Source organism: Pistacia vera, unplaced genomic scaffold, assembly GCF_008641045.1.
Source record: "Pistacia vera cultivar Batoury unplaced genomic scaffold, PisVer_v2 Contig549, whole genome shotgun sequence".
NCBI classification, from domain to species: Eukaryota; Viridiplantae; Streptophyta; class Magnoliopsida; order Sapindales; family Anacardiaceae; genus Pistacia; species Pistacia vera.
In genome coordinates this window covers 1163614-1178658 of record NW_022196389.1, presented here as the reverse complement: position 1 = coordinate 1178658, position 15045 = coordinate 1163614, and the positions used below count along the sequence as shown (strand labels likewise).

At 35.4% G+C, this 15045-nt stretch overlaps 3 protein-coding genes across 4 annotated transcripts; 1 reads left to right on the top strand and 2 right to left on the bottom strand.

Moving 5' to 3' along the window:
• The first annotated feature begins 1363 nt into the window (after positions 1 to 1363).
• LOC116107890 lies at positions 1364 to 3134 on the top strand. 2 transcript variants are annotated; one of them, XR_004124550.1, is made up of 3 exons: positions 1364 to 1534; positions 1859 to 2743; positions 2824 to 3134. XR_004124550.1 is itself a non-coding variant. In XM_031394163.1 (2 exons), the coding sequence occupies exons 1-2, from the start codon at positions 1452 to 1454 to the stop codon at positions 3092 to 3094; spliced, it is 354 nt and encodes a 117-aa protein (XP_031250023.1). In that variant the 5' UTR covers positions 1364 to 1451; the 3' UTR covers positions 3095 to 3134. The 2 variants fall into 2 exon arrangements, 1 of the variants encoding a protein (XP_031250023.1); XM_031394163.1 differs by lacking the exon at positions 1859 to 2743.
• Positions 3135 to 6220: 3086 nt separating this feature from the next.
• Positions 6221 to 9485, bottom strand: LOC116107822 (protein FAR1-RELATED SEQUENCE 6-like). Its single transcript, XM_031394108.1, has 2 exons — positions 9358 to 9485; positions 6221 to 8407 (listed from the first exon to the last, which is right to left on the bottom strand). Exon 2 carries the CDS (start codon positions 8405 to 8407, stop codon positions 6410 to 6412), a length of 1998 nt encoding a protein of 665 aa, XP_031249968.1. The 5' UTR covers positions 9358 to 9485; the 3' UTR covers positions 6221 to 6409.
• A 614-nt stretch (positions 9486 to 10099) lies between these two features.
• Positions 10100 to 14361, bottom strand: LOC116107918 (protein FAR1-RELATED SEQUENCE 8-like). Its single transcript, XM_031394192.1, has 2 exons — positions 14229 to 14361; positions 10100 to 12656 (listed from the first exon to the last, which is right to left on the bottom strand). Exons 1-2 carry the CDS (start codon positions 14295 to 14297, stop codon positions 10482 to 10484), a joined length of 2244 nt encoding a protein of 747 aa, XP_031250052.1. The 5' UTR covers positions 14298 to 14361; the 3' UTR covers positions 10100 to 10481.
• Positions 14362 to 15045: the final 684 nt, after the last annotated feature.

The following is a 15045-nucleotide window of genomic DNA, read 5'->3' as shown; positions in this document are numbered from 1 at the left end:
GAAGTTTTGCTTTCCTTAAACATTTTCATAGTCCAAAAAAAAAAAAAATTTAATTGTAATCGTTGCTTGGACTACTTCATATTTCTTGCAACCGTAACCATTGAACCATGCCATGTGCTGAAGACATCGTTAATTCCTTCTATTCTAGCTAATGTTCTTTCTTCAACCAAATGTTATAGCTGATCCGTCGGCCACATAAATTCATGTCCCGAAGTGTTTTGAGATAGATTTTCTAGTCATAGGATGCACGCAATCTGTCCACCTACTGTTCTCAAAGGCCACTCTCTTCCCATGTGGCATCGCCCCAACCATAGACTTCTCCATCAAGACTGACAGCTTCAAGTGCACTAGTGCAGTGGCTGACTGTCTTAGGCATGTGGCTGACTGTCTTAGGCATGGCATACCTAATACAATCCGGATTAGGAGGGATCTTGCGTTTAAATCTCCTCGTAATCACCAACCCTCAACCACAGTTAGACGGAGGGTATAAAAGGGAAACCTCCTTCATTTCATTACACTCTTAAAAGAAAAATAGTCAGCCCAAAGAGAATAAGAGAGAACAGCCAGACGGTTTACCTCGTTGTGCACTTATTTGCTAACACTTCCCCCTGTAATTGCCCTGAATGTAAAGTTAATCATGAGCAATAAAATAACAAAGGACATATGCTTGGAAATCAGCCGCCACACTTCTTTAAAAATCCTTTTTTGTTTCTATTTACTTTCGGCCTATTTATCTTCCATTATCGACCTGCTCGTCTCACTTTGCTGGTTGATCCACAACCACATGTAAAAATACATTCATATTCCAATATTCATATAAAAGTTGATAATGCAATCAGTTTCATCATACAATCTCCATGGAATATATGCGGAAGTAAATGACAAACCTCCAGCCATAACAATTATTGTTTAATCTTCTTGCTCCTTCAAATTACAGGATCTTCCATTGATTGCAATTTTAGAATGATGGTTTCTGGGAATCTAAAATGAAAATTGCGTCTAATGGGGACCTGTAAAGTCTCCTTTTTATATGCAGTTGTCTTTCCATCAAAGACAACTGCTCAAGAGAAGAGACACAATCGTATGACCACATTCGTATAAAAGTGTAGAACCATAATAAAAAGTCTAACACCACACACCCATTGGATTTGATCCTACCAAGATCGATCAAGTCTCGCTGGTTGTTGCGGATTTTTATAACAACGCGAGAAAATCACATGGTGCAATTTTGTGTTTCCCAAATCAGGAGGGGCTAAAATTTGTTTATTAAACATGAGTGGGGAAAATGTTATTTAACCCGAATAAAACGACAAACACTACTTTACTAAAATAGGTAACCCTCATTTTTTTACACCACAATGGCCGTGCTTTTCTTCTCTCTCGACATTATTGGTTGGAGAATATCAGTTTTCCCTTCGGGGGAGAACAAATGAACTGTTTGGTTATGTGGGATGGGAGGAGTAGGGAGAAAGAGAGTCACAGTCTTCTACAAGCAGTCAGTGATCCAGCCATTGCGCATCCCCTTCTTTGTCAGGTATGAAAAAGATGTGTATTAATTTGGTTTGATTCTTAATTAGTTATTGATAATTTGAATGATGAGTTTATTATATCTATGTTTAACTTTATTTCCATAAGACAATAGAATTTATGAAGAAAACTTAATAGATTGTTTGATTGCTTAGGTTTTTGTGGATGGATAAGATAGCTGTGGATCAGAATATCTATGATACAGAATTATTGGTGTTTTTATTTTTATTTTTGCGTGTTTATTAGAAGCAGAATGTAGTATATAAATGCATGTGATTTGTGATATGATTTTTAAGGGTAGCTTGAGAAGAAAAATTATTTTGTATTGCAGGTGTTCGATCATATTCGGTTATGGAAAGATGTGAAAAGATTTTCATAACTTGAAAGTGAAATGGACGGTTATGTTATGGCATTCAGTGCTTGAAAGGGGGGAAATAGTGGCGCTATAGTAACAGCTATTGGATAAGGGAATTTTCCAATTGTTAAGTGTGCGGGTGCGTGCACAAACAATGGATGAAAGGTCTCTTTACTAAACAAAAGTAGGCTTGGAATCAATATTTAGTAAAGTTGGAGATGCCCTTAGAGAAAATGTGGGAATTATTGTCTTATATGGCATGGGAGGAATAGGTAAAAGTAAACAAATAAGTACTTGTGGGAATTATTGGCTTATACGACATGGAGGAACAGGTAAGTACTTGTGGGAATTATCTGCTTATATGGCATAGGAGGAACGGGTAAAACTAAACAAATAAGTACTTGCAGGAATTATTAGCTTACATGGGATGGGAGGAATTGGTAAAAATAAACAAGTACTTGTGGGAATTATTGGCTTATATGGCATGGGAGGAGTAGGGAAAAATAAACAAATAAGTATGTTCAATGTTTTGTGGAAGAAAAAAAGTCTTGATCGAGAAAGCAACAAACATCTTCAAGATTTTAAGCAAGAAGTTTGTGTTATTATTTGATTTTTGTGGGAGGAGAGTGATCCTCTAAACTCTTATCTCAAAACTCCAATTCTTTCACTAACATCTATGTGGAAGCACTGCCCTTTCCACAATTAAAGGAACTAAAAGTGGCGATACCCCTAAAGCTTAAGAAGCTTCCTCTTAATTCCAAAAGTGCAGAGCTGCAGTGGGAGGATGAAGCCACTTATAATGTTTTTCTTCCATGTTTTGAATCTACTGATTCATGATTAAAGGACATTAAAATAACACTGGTATGTGCTTTTTCATCTGGTTTATAACATCTTCTTTTCTAGTGTGTAATTCACTATCATGTGTTTGTTTTTGGTGACAGATTCTTGTATGTGGAGTTTGCATTCCTTGTGTCAGGAATAATTCCTAGTTGCTTGACAAATTCTCTCCTACATCTGATATTCAAAGGGTTACACCACTGGAAAAGCAGCAACCTCCAATGCGGACCTGGTGTAGGAGACTACGAAGTGGCATTTCAGACCATGCTTGCGGACACCCAGGGCAGTGCCAGAACAATGCGGCCTAAGCTGGTCGGAGAAATTGGTCTACAACACCAACGCTGGAACAAATTTGTTACTTTTTTTATAATTTAGGTTAATTGAGATATCTGAAAATTGCTTTTTATTTTTATTTATTTTTATTTTTTGTTTTGTAAATCAATTTAGGTTGGATATTTTATACTCTTTCAGAAACATGAGATTAGCTTTTTGAACGCACTAACTTTATCTGGTGGTGGTGGTGGTGGTTCCAGTTGAAAACAAAGAATTTGTTTCTTCAAATTTTTTTCGGTTTGCTTTAGTTGCATCATGGAGCCTGTGGACTTCTAACATTTGATCTGAAGATGTGAGACATTGGACTTTTGAAACAATAATGACGATTACCTTTTATGTGCTTTTGTTATTTTGAGAAATGATGTCTCTGAAAAGTAACTGTAGTGAGAAATTAACAGAGACGAATAAACACTTGGATCTTGTACTATTTTTTGTGTCTCAGGACCAACAATAGTGGCCATGCTCTCGAAAGATCTTTTAGCTTCATCCTCCACCTCTTGATTTGAGAATTTGAGATTGTTAGGTGCTGGGTGCCTAAGAATTGTTTGTTCTCTGTTCTTTTTTTTTTTTTTTTTGTGTGTGTTAAGGTGTTTGGAACGAGGTGCTAGGTGTCAGGATAGTTGGTGCTGGGTGTTCAAGAATTTTCAGATTATGGGAGTTTATGGTCCACTCCCATGGAACCTTTGCATCCTATTTTGCAGCAAATTTTAAGTGCAACAATGAGAAATTTTCCTAGAAAATTATGAAGGGTGAGAATTTTCTGCAGAAAATGGAAGAGAGAAATGGAATAGAAGGAAAGAAGATGAAAAGGAACATGAATTTCTTAAAAAAAAAATTAGTAAATAAATTGGAATAAAAAAAAAAAAATTGGTAAATAATGAGAAGAGTAAGATGACTTTAATGTATAAAATGGAAGTAACCCTAAAATTTAACTGCTGCAAGGGGCTGTTACACTTTTAAGACCCAGACTGACCAGCCAGTCGGACCGTTCCAATCAAGACTGGTAGCCTCTTTGGTCTGATTACTATTTTTTAGTATTCACAAAATCCATAATTTGATCATCGACAGACGAGGAGTTACCAAGTATCGAAGTTAGAGAGCTTTTGTAAAGTAGAGACTGATGGTTCGAGGGATGGTGTCAGATTGAATTTTGGACGTCAAAATAAGCCGAAATTTGGTTGGAAAATTCAACCCAATATGAGAGTCACGACCAGCAAATAGGGGGCTATCAAGTGCCGAGTTAGAGGAGTTTTGTAGAGTGGAGGCCGATGGTTTAGGTGATGGTGTTTGACTGAATTTTGGACTGGCTGGAATCAGTCAAAATTTGGCCAATTTTCTTCTACTTTTTTCTAAATAATTAATTATAATCACTATAGTCCAAATTCTAGCAATTTTTTTTCCATGTATGGCTTGAATTTTAGTGCTCTCAAGCATGTCAATGCACATANATAAAAAAAAAAAAAAAAGGGTAAATAATGAGAAGAGTAAGATGACTTTAATGTATAAAATGGAAGTAACCCTAAAATTTAAGTGCTGTAGGGGGCTGTTACACTTTTAAAACCCAGACTGGACTAGCCAATCGGACCAGTCCAATCAAGACCGGTAGCCTCTTTGGTCTGATTACTATTTTTTACTATTCACAAAATCCATAATTTGATCATCAACAAACGAGGGGTTACCAAGTATTGAGGTTAGAGGGCTTTTGTAAAATAGAGACCGATAGTTCGAGGGGTGGTGTCGGATTGAATTTTGGACGTCAGAATAATCCAAAATTTGGTTGGAAAATTCAACCCAATATGAGAGTCATGACCAGCAAATAGGGAGCTATCAAGTGCCGAGTTAGAGGAGTTTTGTAGAGTGGAGACCGATGGTTTAGATGGTGGTGTTTGATTAAATTTTGGACGCTGGCTGGAATCAGTAAAAATTTGGCCAATTTTCTTCTACTTTTTTCTAAATAATTAATTATAATCACTATAGTCCAAATTCTAGCAATTTTTTTTCCATGTATGGCTTGAATTTTAGTGCTCTCAAGCATGTCAATGCACATAGCTTTCCTTTCCTTTCCTTTTCTTTCCTTTCATTCCAAATTATTTTGTCCCCCACTCGATTAACTTTAAGCCAAGGACCATCTTCTTTCAAAACAATTTTGTCCCTCAATTATGATGTGTTATTAGTTTAGAAAAAGAAGAAGAAAATTGGTCAAAAGATGCTCTTTCAATCAGTAAAGTTCTAGGAAATTTTTCCACGTATGGGACCCAAATTAATCTTATTCAAGAATGGAGGCTGTATATAAATCATAATATATATATATATGCATTGACTTTTAGTCAATTTTAATTAATTCTATAATTTTCTAGTGATTGAAAGAGCATCTTTTGCTTTGAAATGTTGTCTACATAAATGGACCCCGAATGGATTAAATTTAACCATGTAAGTTTTAGAGGAGACAATTGGAATGAAATTAATTGAGTTCTCTAATCTCTATAGAGTATTAATGGGCCGTAAAGAATTCAAAAACCAATATATAGGCCTTCTTAAAAATAGAAACACCGTATTGTTAAAAGCAGGGACACAATCATATAAATTAAAGATGAAAAAATTAAGTGAAGAAATAATGAACTGACCATTACTGTCTGATGGCTTAATTAATCATATACCCTTCAATTGTACTGCAACATACAACTTTAAGACAATAAATATTTTCTTTCATATTGAAAGTTAAAGCCATGAATAGAAAGTCCTATTAACAAAAACGAATAGTTGCAATTAAAACTATATCAGGTAATTAATTTATATGCTCCAAGGATTTTACAGACAGAATTTAGGGAAAATTGAGAAGCTCCCTTAAGCTACATAATTGGGTTTAGGGAAAATGCTCTCTTCTAATTTTAGTGCTTTTGAATGTTAAAACCTGGTACAAAATTATGTATCTTTTCCAGTGTAATCTATTGTACACCGCAAAGAAACAACAAAAGTATTTATACGATCCTTGGGATGAAGTCTCTCGTCCTGTAATTAATCAGGAAGCGCATTTGAAATGATACAAAACGTTTCTAATACACAAAATCTTTGTGTACCGAAACAATATGCTGCATTAACTAAATGTTTGAACTTAATTAAAAACTATCTTGACCATCAGAGAACTGAATCTAAACTTGATTAGTTTCATTAGCATGGAATCTACAAACTAGAGAAAATTGGTATATGATACTCTCTTTATGTATGATAATGACATTTTGATATTCTGCACAAGACTGAAAACCTCAAAGTGAACAAACTGAGGGGGGGAGAACTAATAGGATAAAGAGAGGAATAATATTTACAAAAAATATCGCACCTTTGCATCGTTAGTTATTCTTACTTTTCTTCAACATCATGAACCCTATTTAACGATTCCTCAAAAGCTTGTAATGCAACTTTGTAATGGTCCAGAGAAATCACTCCCTCCTCCACAACTTGCAAGGCACTTTTATATAACTGATTAAACCATAGCACACGATCAATGGCATCAACGTTATTGGACACATGATCGGGAATATACAAGCGTTTATAGTCCTTCTTCCACCGTGACAAGATGTACTTAGAAGGGATCTCCTCCACGCCATTAAAGTTAAGCACACACAAAGCATGCCTACATAAATACCCATAGAAACTAAAGCAGCTGCAGATGCAACGAACCTCACAAGCTGTTCTATTGTACAAAACTTCGTAGTCCCTGATCTCCCTCCTATTTCCTTCACCCAATACGCGCTCCTTGACCAAAAATATTATGATTGGCCCATCAACATGTAACTGTGTTGTACTAAAACAAGAATACATCTCCTCCACCTGGAACTGAAACTTCTTGAATATCTCTCTAGTGTATATTTTAGAAAGCTGCAACTCAAATGGACATCTTGTTTTCAGCGTAGGGCTCGAGCTTCTTGACTCGATATCTGCAAGATTTTCCTCCTTGTGCTTCTTTTGTAGAGCTAATTCATATTTATCAAGAAATTCTTTCAAAGGAGTTTGCTTATGCACATATCTATCAAAAAATGGATTAAGGATATCACCTAGCTGTGTAGGACACATTCCAGCGAAAAAAGTGTCTTTTAAATAAACTGGAGCCCATACGATTCGATCTTCATACAAAGAACGAAGCCACTCATGATCAACAACTCCAAAGCGTTGGACCATAAATCCCCATGCCGTTTCAAATTCAATAACTTTCAGGGATTCATAAACTGCTTTGATAAGTGCCTTTCTAATGGAATCATAGTTGCGCAACCCTCCCAATTTTTCTGGAACTTTCTTCATTATGTGAGACAAACCAAAACGATGATGAGCACTTGGAAACACCTCAATAATTGCAGTCTGCAACACCTTGCACCTGTCTGTAATAATAGTTTGTGGAAACCGTCCAGAAGCACATGTAAGCCATGCTTTGAGCAACCAAATATAAGACTCAGTAGTCTCACCAGCAAGCAGGCCACAACCCAGCAACACAGATTGGCCATGGTGATTAATTCCAACGAATGCCACTAGTGGGATTTCATATTTACTTGACAAATAAGTGTTGTCAACATAGATAACATCACTGAAGTAACTACATGAAGCCCTGGACCGACCATCAACCCAGAAAACATTTTTCAAATGCCCTTCATCATTGAGATCCATCAAGTAAAAGAAGTTTGGATTCGTCAATTGCATTCGGCATAGGTAGTTATAAATGGCTTGAGAGTCACCCTTTCTAAGGTTCAACTGATTAGGATGAGTAGAACGATTCCTGAGTTCTCTTCCATTTGAGTTCGAGTTTGCATTTCCCCCTGCATCTATTACAAGTGCTCGGTACAACTTGATTGTCCGTCCTTCTGCATCAGAACTTGACTGTGACTTCCTTTTGGTTCCAGCACCCATCTTCTTTATTGATCTGTAGACCTTAGCACCTAATATGTGGTTGTGTTCAAGAGTAACTTCAATAATCCTCCATCTTTTGGATTCCACCAATCGCATTCTTATCATTGCAGGACAACCAGTTCTTGTTTCTTTCCTTAAACGGTTTACATCCTTAATTCTTTTGAAACCCTGACTGCTGCAGCAAAGTACTGCACCATACTTCTCCCGGCTATTACGCTTGAACCATGAATTCTTCACTCTAACACGAAAGCCCACTTCCTTAGCTTTGCAGTTATAATAGTTATAAGCATCATCATATGATTCAAACTCCATCCCAACAGCTGGAGCAACAAATTCTTTTTTCTCTTCAATTAAACCATTCTGACCATCTAATACTGTTGTTTCACCATCTCTTTCTTTCTGCGACACACAGTATTCACCTTCAGGTACTTGCTCACAACTAAGAGGGGCTTCTTCCATCTGCAATATTTATCAAAACTCACATTATACACATGCAATCCAACTAATACCTCAAACAAATAATGGTGACTTCAGTCAGCCAAATATTGAAACTAAACCCCGACATACAAGATTGAATGTCTCCTGTCCAAGGTGGCAACTAATTTTCTTGGTAATTAACATACACAAAAAATGGAGCAATAAGCAAATAAAGAAAAATTAACAATGCTGAGATGAATAATTTAGTTAAAGAGACTCCTTCTCTGTATCACCACAATTTCACATTGACTGAATTCCAGAGTAGCAATTAAAATGTTAAGCTACTGACAACCAAATGGATTGAGAAGCAACTTCTGAAACAAGAAACACTTCAAAATCATTTATTCGCCGACAATGTGCCAGAATTATTATTTACCAGTTCAGAATCTTTCAACATAACCAAATAGCAAAGCTGGCTTTCTTATTGGTGTCTAATATTTTCCTCAAGTTTCAAATCCTCTCTAGCATTTCCATTTATTCAACTATACACATGTTCTAGCAATAACTGTTCCTCAGTCACGGGTTTAAACAATAAATTTTATTCATGTCAGTAGACTCAACCTCAGAAGAATTCTATCATACACAACTTGTAAAGATTAAAAATCACAATAATAAATAGCAACCTCTCCATATCACTAAGTATTTAAGGTGCTAGTGAAAACATCGCTTAAAATCGCTAATTCTGGAGCTATATAACCTTTTCTCAATATAAGCTCCAAACTGTAACTACTTTATTACGTTAATCTTCTAAGTTGTTTGGTTGCCGAGAAAATGAAGAAGTAAACAAAACGAAAATATTCAGATTTACTTATTTTATTTATTTTTCCTTCACTTTCATGGCAACCAAACAGCGAAATACAGAGAAAGAAGCATTAAACAAGATTCAATTGATAAAATTAAAGGAAGGACCAGAGAATTTTGGAGGAGCTTACGGCGTCGTTTTTTTGTCGCGATTTGGATCCGACGAGAAGGACCCGATGACCCGAAGATCACGGTGTGATTCTGACTGAGAAGCGGCGTTTGTTTGTTTGGTGGTTAAAAAAAGTCTGCGAGCTTGACGGGTGAGTTTAGTGTTTCCAGGTCAGGTATCAGTCCGGTTTCCTTTTACATGATATCACAGGTTCATTATGTGAGTGCGCCACGTCAGCAATCCAATAGTAATATATTCTTTATTTCATACATATGTATATTTTCATGAATATTTTTTAAGCTCAATCGAAATAAAATAAAAATATATATTTATATACAAACGTTTTATACAAATTAACATATTTTAAAATAATTTAAAATTAAAAAATAATAACATACTCGTAAAATAATAAATAATTTTGAACTTTGCATTTCACAATAATCATTTTTTTTTTTTTAATTTCCCTTGTAAAAAATTATCATCAATTGTCATTCTTTGTGAAAATTTAAGAAAAACATAACTCTTTTTTAGATAAAACAATGTTTTCATTAAAAAAAACCTTAAATCTGATATTAATTTATATAACTTTTTAAGATTTGTGAGCTCAACAACATTTCTTTCTCTTCAAATAAAAGATTTTACAAAGTACAATTTTGTTCTTTTATGAACATGGTGGTTTTAGAATATGGCAAGCCAGAGTGCAAATGAGCCAAATTTCAACAAAACTAGCCATGAAAATTGAGCAAATCAGAAATAATGGTAGGATTAAGCAGATTTCTTCTGCTTCAAGTCTTTATTCCCTGCAACATATATTAAATACAAGTAGCAGAAAGTGAATGTTTTTTATCCAACAATCTCCACACCTCCAAAGTACATAAAGAAATCTAAACAAAATCGACTCATACTACGAAAATTTGCAGTAGGGGTCAAAAAGACAATAACTGTCGGCTCAGCTCAAAGACGCCTTTGGATTGTTAAATGATTTATTCCGCAATATATAAATCACTATGTTTATAATGCTGTTCAGTGAGTTAATCTACAACATAGATTACAGTATGACATGTGCAGACACAGATTGAAGAGTTTTGGTACATGCAAGAGAGAAAACTAGCTACAAAAATTTCTATACATTCCTATTATTAATATTTATACATGCTTGTCTGCTACGAGTCGAACCTTATTCAGAGATTCTTTGAATGCTTGCCAAGCAACCATGTAATGATCTTGAGAAATCATCCCTTCTCCAACAACCTGCATTGCTCGTTTGTACAGATGATCAAACCACTGAACTGGGTTATTGATGTCAACATTATTAGACCCAAGATAAGGCACGTAGGGGCGCTTAAAGTCCTTCCTCCATCGTTGCAATATATACTGAAATGGAATTTCCTCCATGCCGTTATAGTTAAGAATACACAAAGCATGTCGGCAGAGATACCCATTGAAGTTAAAGCAACTGCAAATGCACCGAACTTCTGCTCCAGCTTTATCGTACATGACTTCAATATTCCTAACATTAGTCATATTTCCCTCACCTTCACGTTCTTTAACGACATATGTTGCAATGGGTCCAGTAGCATGAACCTGTGTTATGCTAAAACAAGAGGACATCATCACAACCTCATCCTGGAACTTGCTGAATATTTCATTTGTGTACAATTTAGAAAGCTGCAACTCATAATAACACTGTGTGTTCAGGATGGGGCTTGAATTTCTTGTTTCAAAATCATCAAGTACTTCCTTTTGACGCTTCTTTTGTAGAACTAACTCATAGATGTCAAAAAATTCTTTTAAAGAAGTCTGCCGTTGCACAAAGCCATCAAAATATGGGCAAAGAGATTCACCCTTACGAAAAGTGGACATTCCAGCAAAAAAAGTGTCTTTTGAGTAAACAGGAGCCCATCGTTCTCGAATTTCATACAATTGTCGGAGCCACTCATGATCTACAAGTCCAAAACGATGGATCATAGCTTCCCACGCCATTTCAAATTCATCCACCTTTATAGAGTCATAAACTGTCCTACTCAATACCATTTGAAATGTCTCGAAGTCCAGAAAATCTCCCAACTTCTCAAGAATGTTTTGCATGACATGTGACAGACAAAGGTGATGGTGAGCCCTAGGGAAAACCTCTGCAATTGCGCTTTGCATTACCTGGCACTGGCCTGTGATGATAGTTTGAGGAGGGCGACCTAGCATACAAGTAAGCCATGCCCTAAATAACCAGATATATGTTTCAAATGTCTCATCTGCAAGCAAACCACAGCCCAGCAGAACAGATTGCCCATGGTGATTTACTCCAACAAATGCTATGAGTGGAATCTCATATTTATTTGACAAGCATGTCGTGTCAAATGCAACCACATCGCCAAAGAAACTATATGCAGCTCTAGACTTAGAATCTATCCAGAACACATTCCTCAGATACCCTTCATCATTGAGATCCATCAAGTACACAAAATTTGGATCAGTTAGCTGAACCCGAGAGAAATAATTATATATAACCTGGGCATCACCCTTATTAAGCTTCAAACGCTTCAACAGATCTACATGGTTACTAATTTCTCCTACGTTAGAGTTTGAACTTCCAGAACCCACGGAATCTAAAACAGGTGTTCGATACAACTTGATTGTTCGCACCTCCACATCAACAGTTGGCTCCACCTTCCTTTTACTCCCAGCCTCCATCTTCTTATGTGACTTGGAATTTTGCGCTCTTTCAGGATCAAATAAGTGATTGTGCTCAAGCTTAACTTCATCCACCCTCCACCTGTTAGATTCCACTAGTCTCAACCTTATCATGGCCAGGCAACCAGTTCTTGTTTCCTTCCTACGACTATTTGCTTCTTTAATCGTTTTGAAACCCTCGCAGTTGCAACAAAGCACAGCACCACGTTTCTCTTTGCTATTACGTTTGGTCCACGATGATTTTACCCTAATAGCAAATCCTAGCTCCTTGGCATAGCAATTGTAATAGTTATAAGCATCATCATAGGATTCAAACTCCATTCCCACAACCGGTGGAGGATATTCATTTGCTTGAGATACATCACTTTGACCATTAAGTGCAGTTCTATCATCTCCATCATTTTCATGGCAATGATTTCCTGTCTCCAGGATTTGCTTACTGTCATTTTCAAAGTCATTGCTTTCAATCTCCAGGCCATCACTTTCTATCTCAAGTTCATTGCCTTCAATATCAAGGTCATCACCTTCAAGATCAAGGTCATTGCCATCAATCCCTAGGTCACTATCTTCAATCTCAAGGTCGTTGCCTTCATCTTCAAGCAGGTGGTCACTGTTTTGAGATACTTCTTCTATCTGAAATACAAAACAAAGAACCAAATATCAATAATGTTGAACTAAGCAGATAGTTAATATAAAGAGCAAACCGACAAGATTCATGTAGCAAAATATTATCCACAAGCTTTCCAAACATAAAATAAAAAAATAAAAAATATAGCAGAGTCCTTTTACATAATTATTTTCTCCACTTTTTCCTCTTTTAACACTCAAAAGAAAGATAAAATCACAAAACAATAAATTGTCAACCAAACCTATAAATAGCATCCACAACACTGATTTTTGAAAGTGCTATTTTCCTTTATTATGGTTCCTTCATTGTTTCTTTAATGGACACACTATCTAGCCAACATATAATCCTGCAACATTTCCTCATCTTCTATACTATTATTTAAGACATTACCTAGCAAATTAAGCTTTTGAGTCAATTAGCTACTTAACATGGTCTCAAAAACAAGCTGAACAAATGGTCTTGTGTTCAAATCCCCTGATTGTGTTCATGGACTGATAATAAAGTTGTGTCTGTGGGCTCAGTATGGTGTCCTTGTGTTTGATCCATGTGCAAGTGCACATTAAATGGCGTGTTAAAGCTTAGATACTATTGTTACCTATCAACTTAACTTTTTGGTCAAGTGATTACTAAAGTAATCATCGCTAGATTCTGCAGCATCTTATTTTTTTTAATCATATATTCAACTAGGGCTTCCTCAATCCAACTAATTCCTCTACCTAGTCATCAATGTACTTTTGCAATAACTTCACTAGTCACTCCAGGGGAAGGGGGCAATATAACAGTTTTGCTTGTATCTCTCAACTAAATTTAAGACCTTCATTGACATTCAAAGATCTCATCACGCAAGCTAGGGAATCTACCCGTCCGAGTTTCCTCTTTCACACACTTACTAAACCCAGTTCAAGCCAAAGTCATTCCCATAATATACTAATCATAACCCAAAGATCTTATCAAGATAACAAATATCAATCAATATTCTCAACTCTAGTGGCATACCCAAAAAAAAAAAAAAGGCCTATTGAATATCAGACTGACTTTAATTAACATCACACTGTTCAAGTCATATCATCCTCTATCCAATTCAAGCTGTCAGATACATATTCAACCCAATCCAAATACACTCAACTGGTATAAATGATTTGTAGATAGTTATAAATATCAAGGATTTACACTTTCTCTATCAAAAGTGGGTCGGAATTTTTTCATTAACTTAAAAAAAAATTAAAAAAAAAAAAAAAAAACAACACTAAATCTTTCCTCAGTTACATAGCACTTGCAATTTAAACTAGATTAGATTGCAGTAATCCATCTTTCTTGCATATAATCCAGAATAAGCATTCCTCAATTAACATTACTATCCAAAATACTCAACTACGTCCCTGAACCAATGCTTCATAAGAAAATAAATATATAAAGATCTCAAATTTCTCCTTTTAATTCATTCTACATTTCAATAACTAATTCAAACACAAATGCTAAATTTTGAAAATGATAACAGCATAGTACAATCTCACACATGAAAACACAATGATTAAGAGCAACAGAACCGAAGAAGAGGAGATCATCCAGGAACTTACCATGATTTCGAGGTTAGGGTTCGGTGACAACGCCTGATCGCCGGGAGAAAACGCGTTACCACCGGTCATGCTTCCCTCGCTCTCTGTCGAATTAGTTTTGCCCTATGTAAGCAATTTTATGTTTTTAGGGATTGGTCCTTGTTTTTTGGGTAATCTAAAAATATTGGGACTTTTTAAAATAAGTAAATTAACGGGGGTCTGTTGAATATATGAAGTTAGCTGTTCTTGTGGTGGTGTTTTACGCGCTAGTTCTACGTGCATTGCACGCACTAGGGATTGTAATCAAATTCCAGGTATTCAAAATTAAACTAATGGGTCATTATTAATTATTTTTATTCAAATGATTTAATTTTGAGATTAAATGTAATTGTAAGGTCATTAAAATTAAAAAAAAAAAAATCCATCCATATCAACTTTTTTTTTATAACCAAGGTGTCCGGATCAGTTTACACGCACCTCAACTAATCTTTTAGGATCCTGAAACTATTGATCGAGTAATTTACAACTTGACTCAAATCTCATTTTCCATTTTGTTTTCATTTTTTTTCATTTCGGATAATTTACATTATCATATTATTTTTATCAGATTAAATCAAAGAGCGATGCTATTGTCCCTCACATTATATCTCTTTGGACCCCAATTATTATTAAATTTTTAATTATAATTTTATTTCTTATTAAAATTACTAAATAACACATAAAACAGTTATACATATCTAAAAAATTATTTCTTTTTTCAATCATAAACCCTAATTCTATTTTCAAACAATAGAGACAAAATTTATGCAATTGAAAGAGTTTGATCAAGATCATGTAA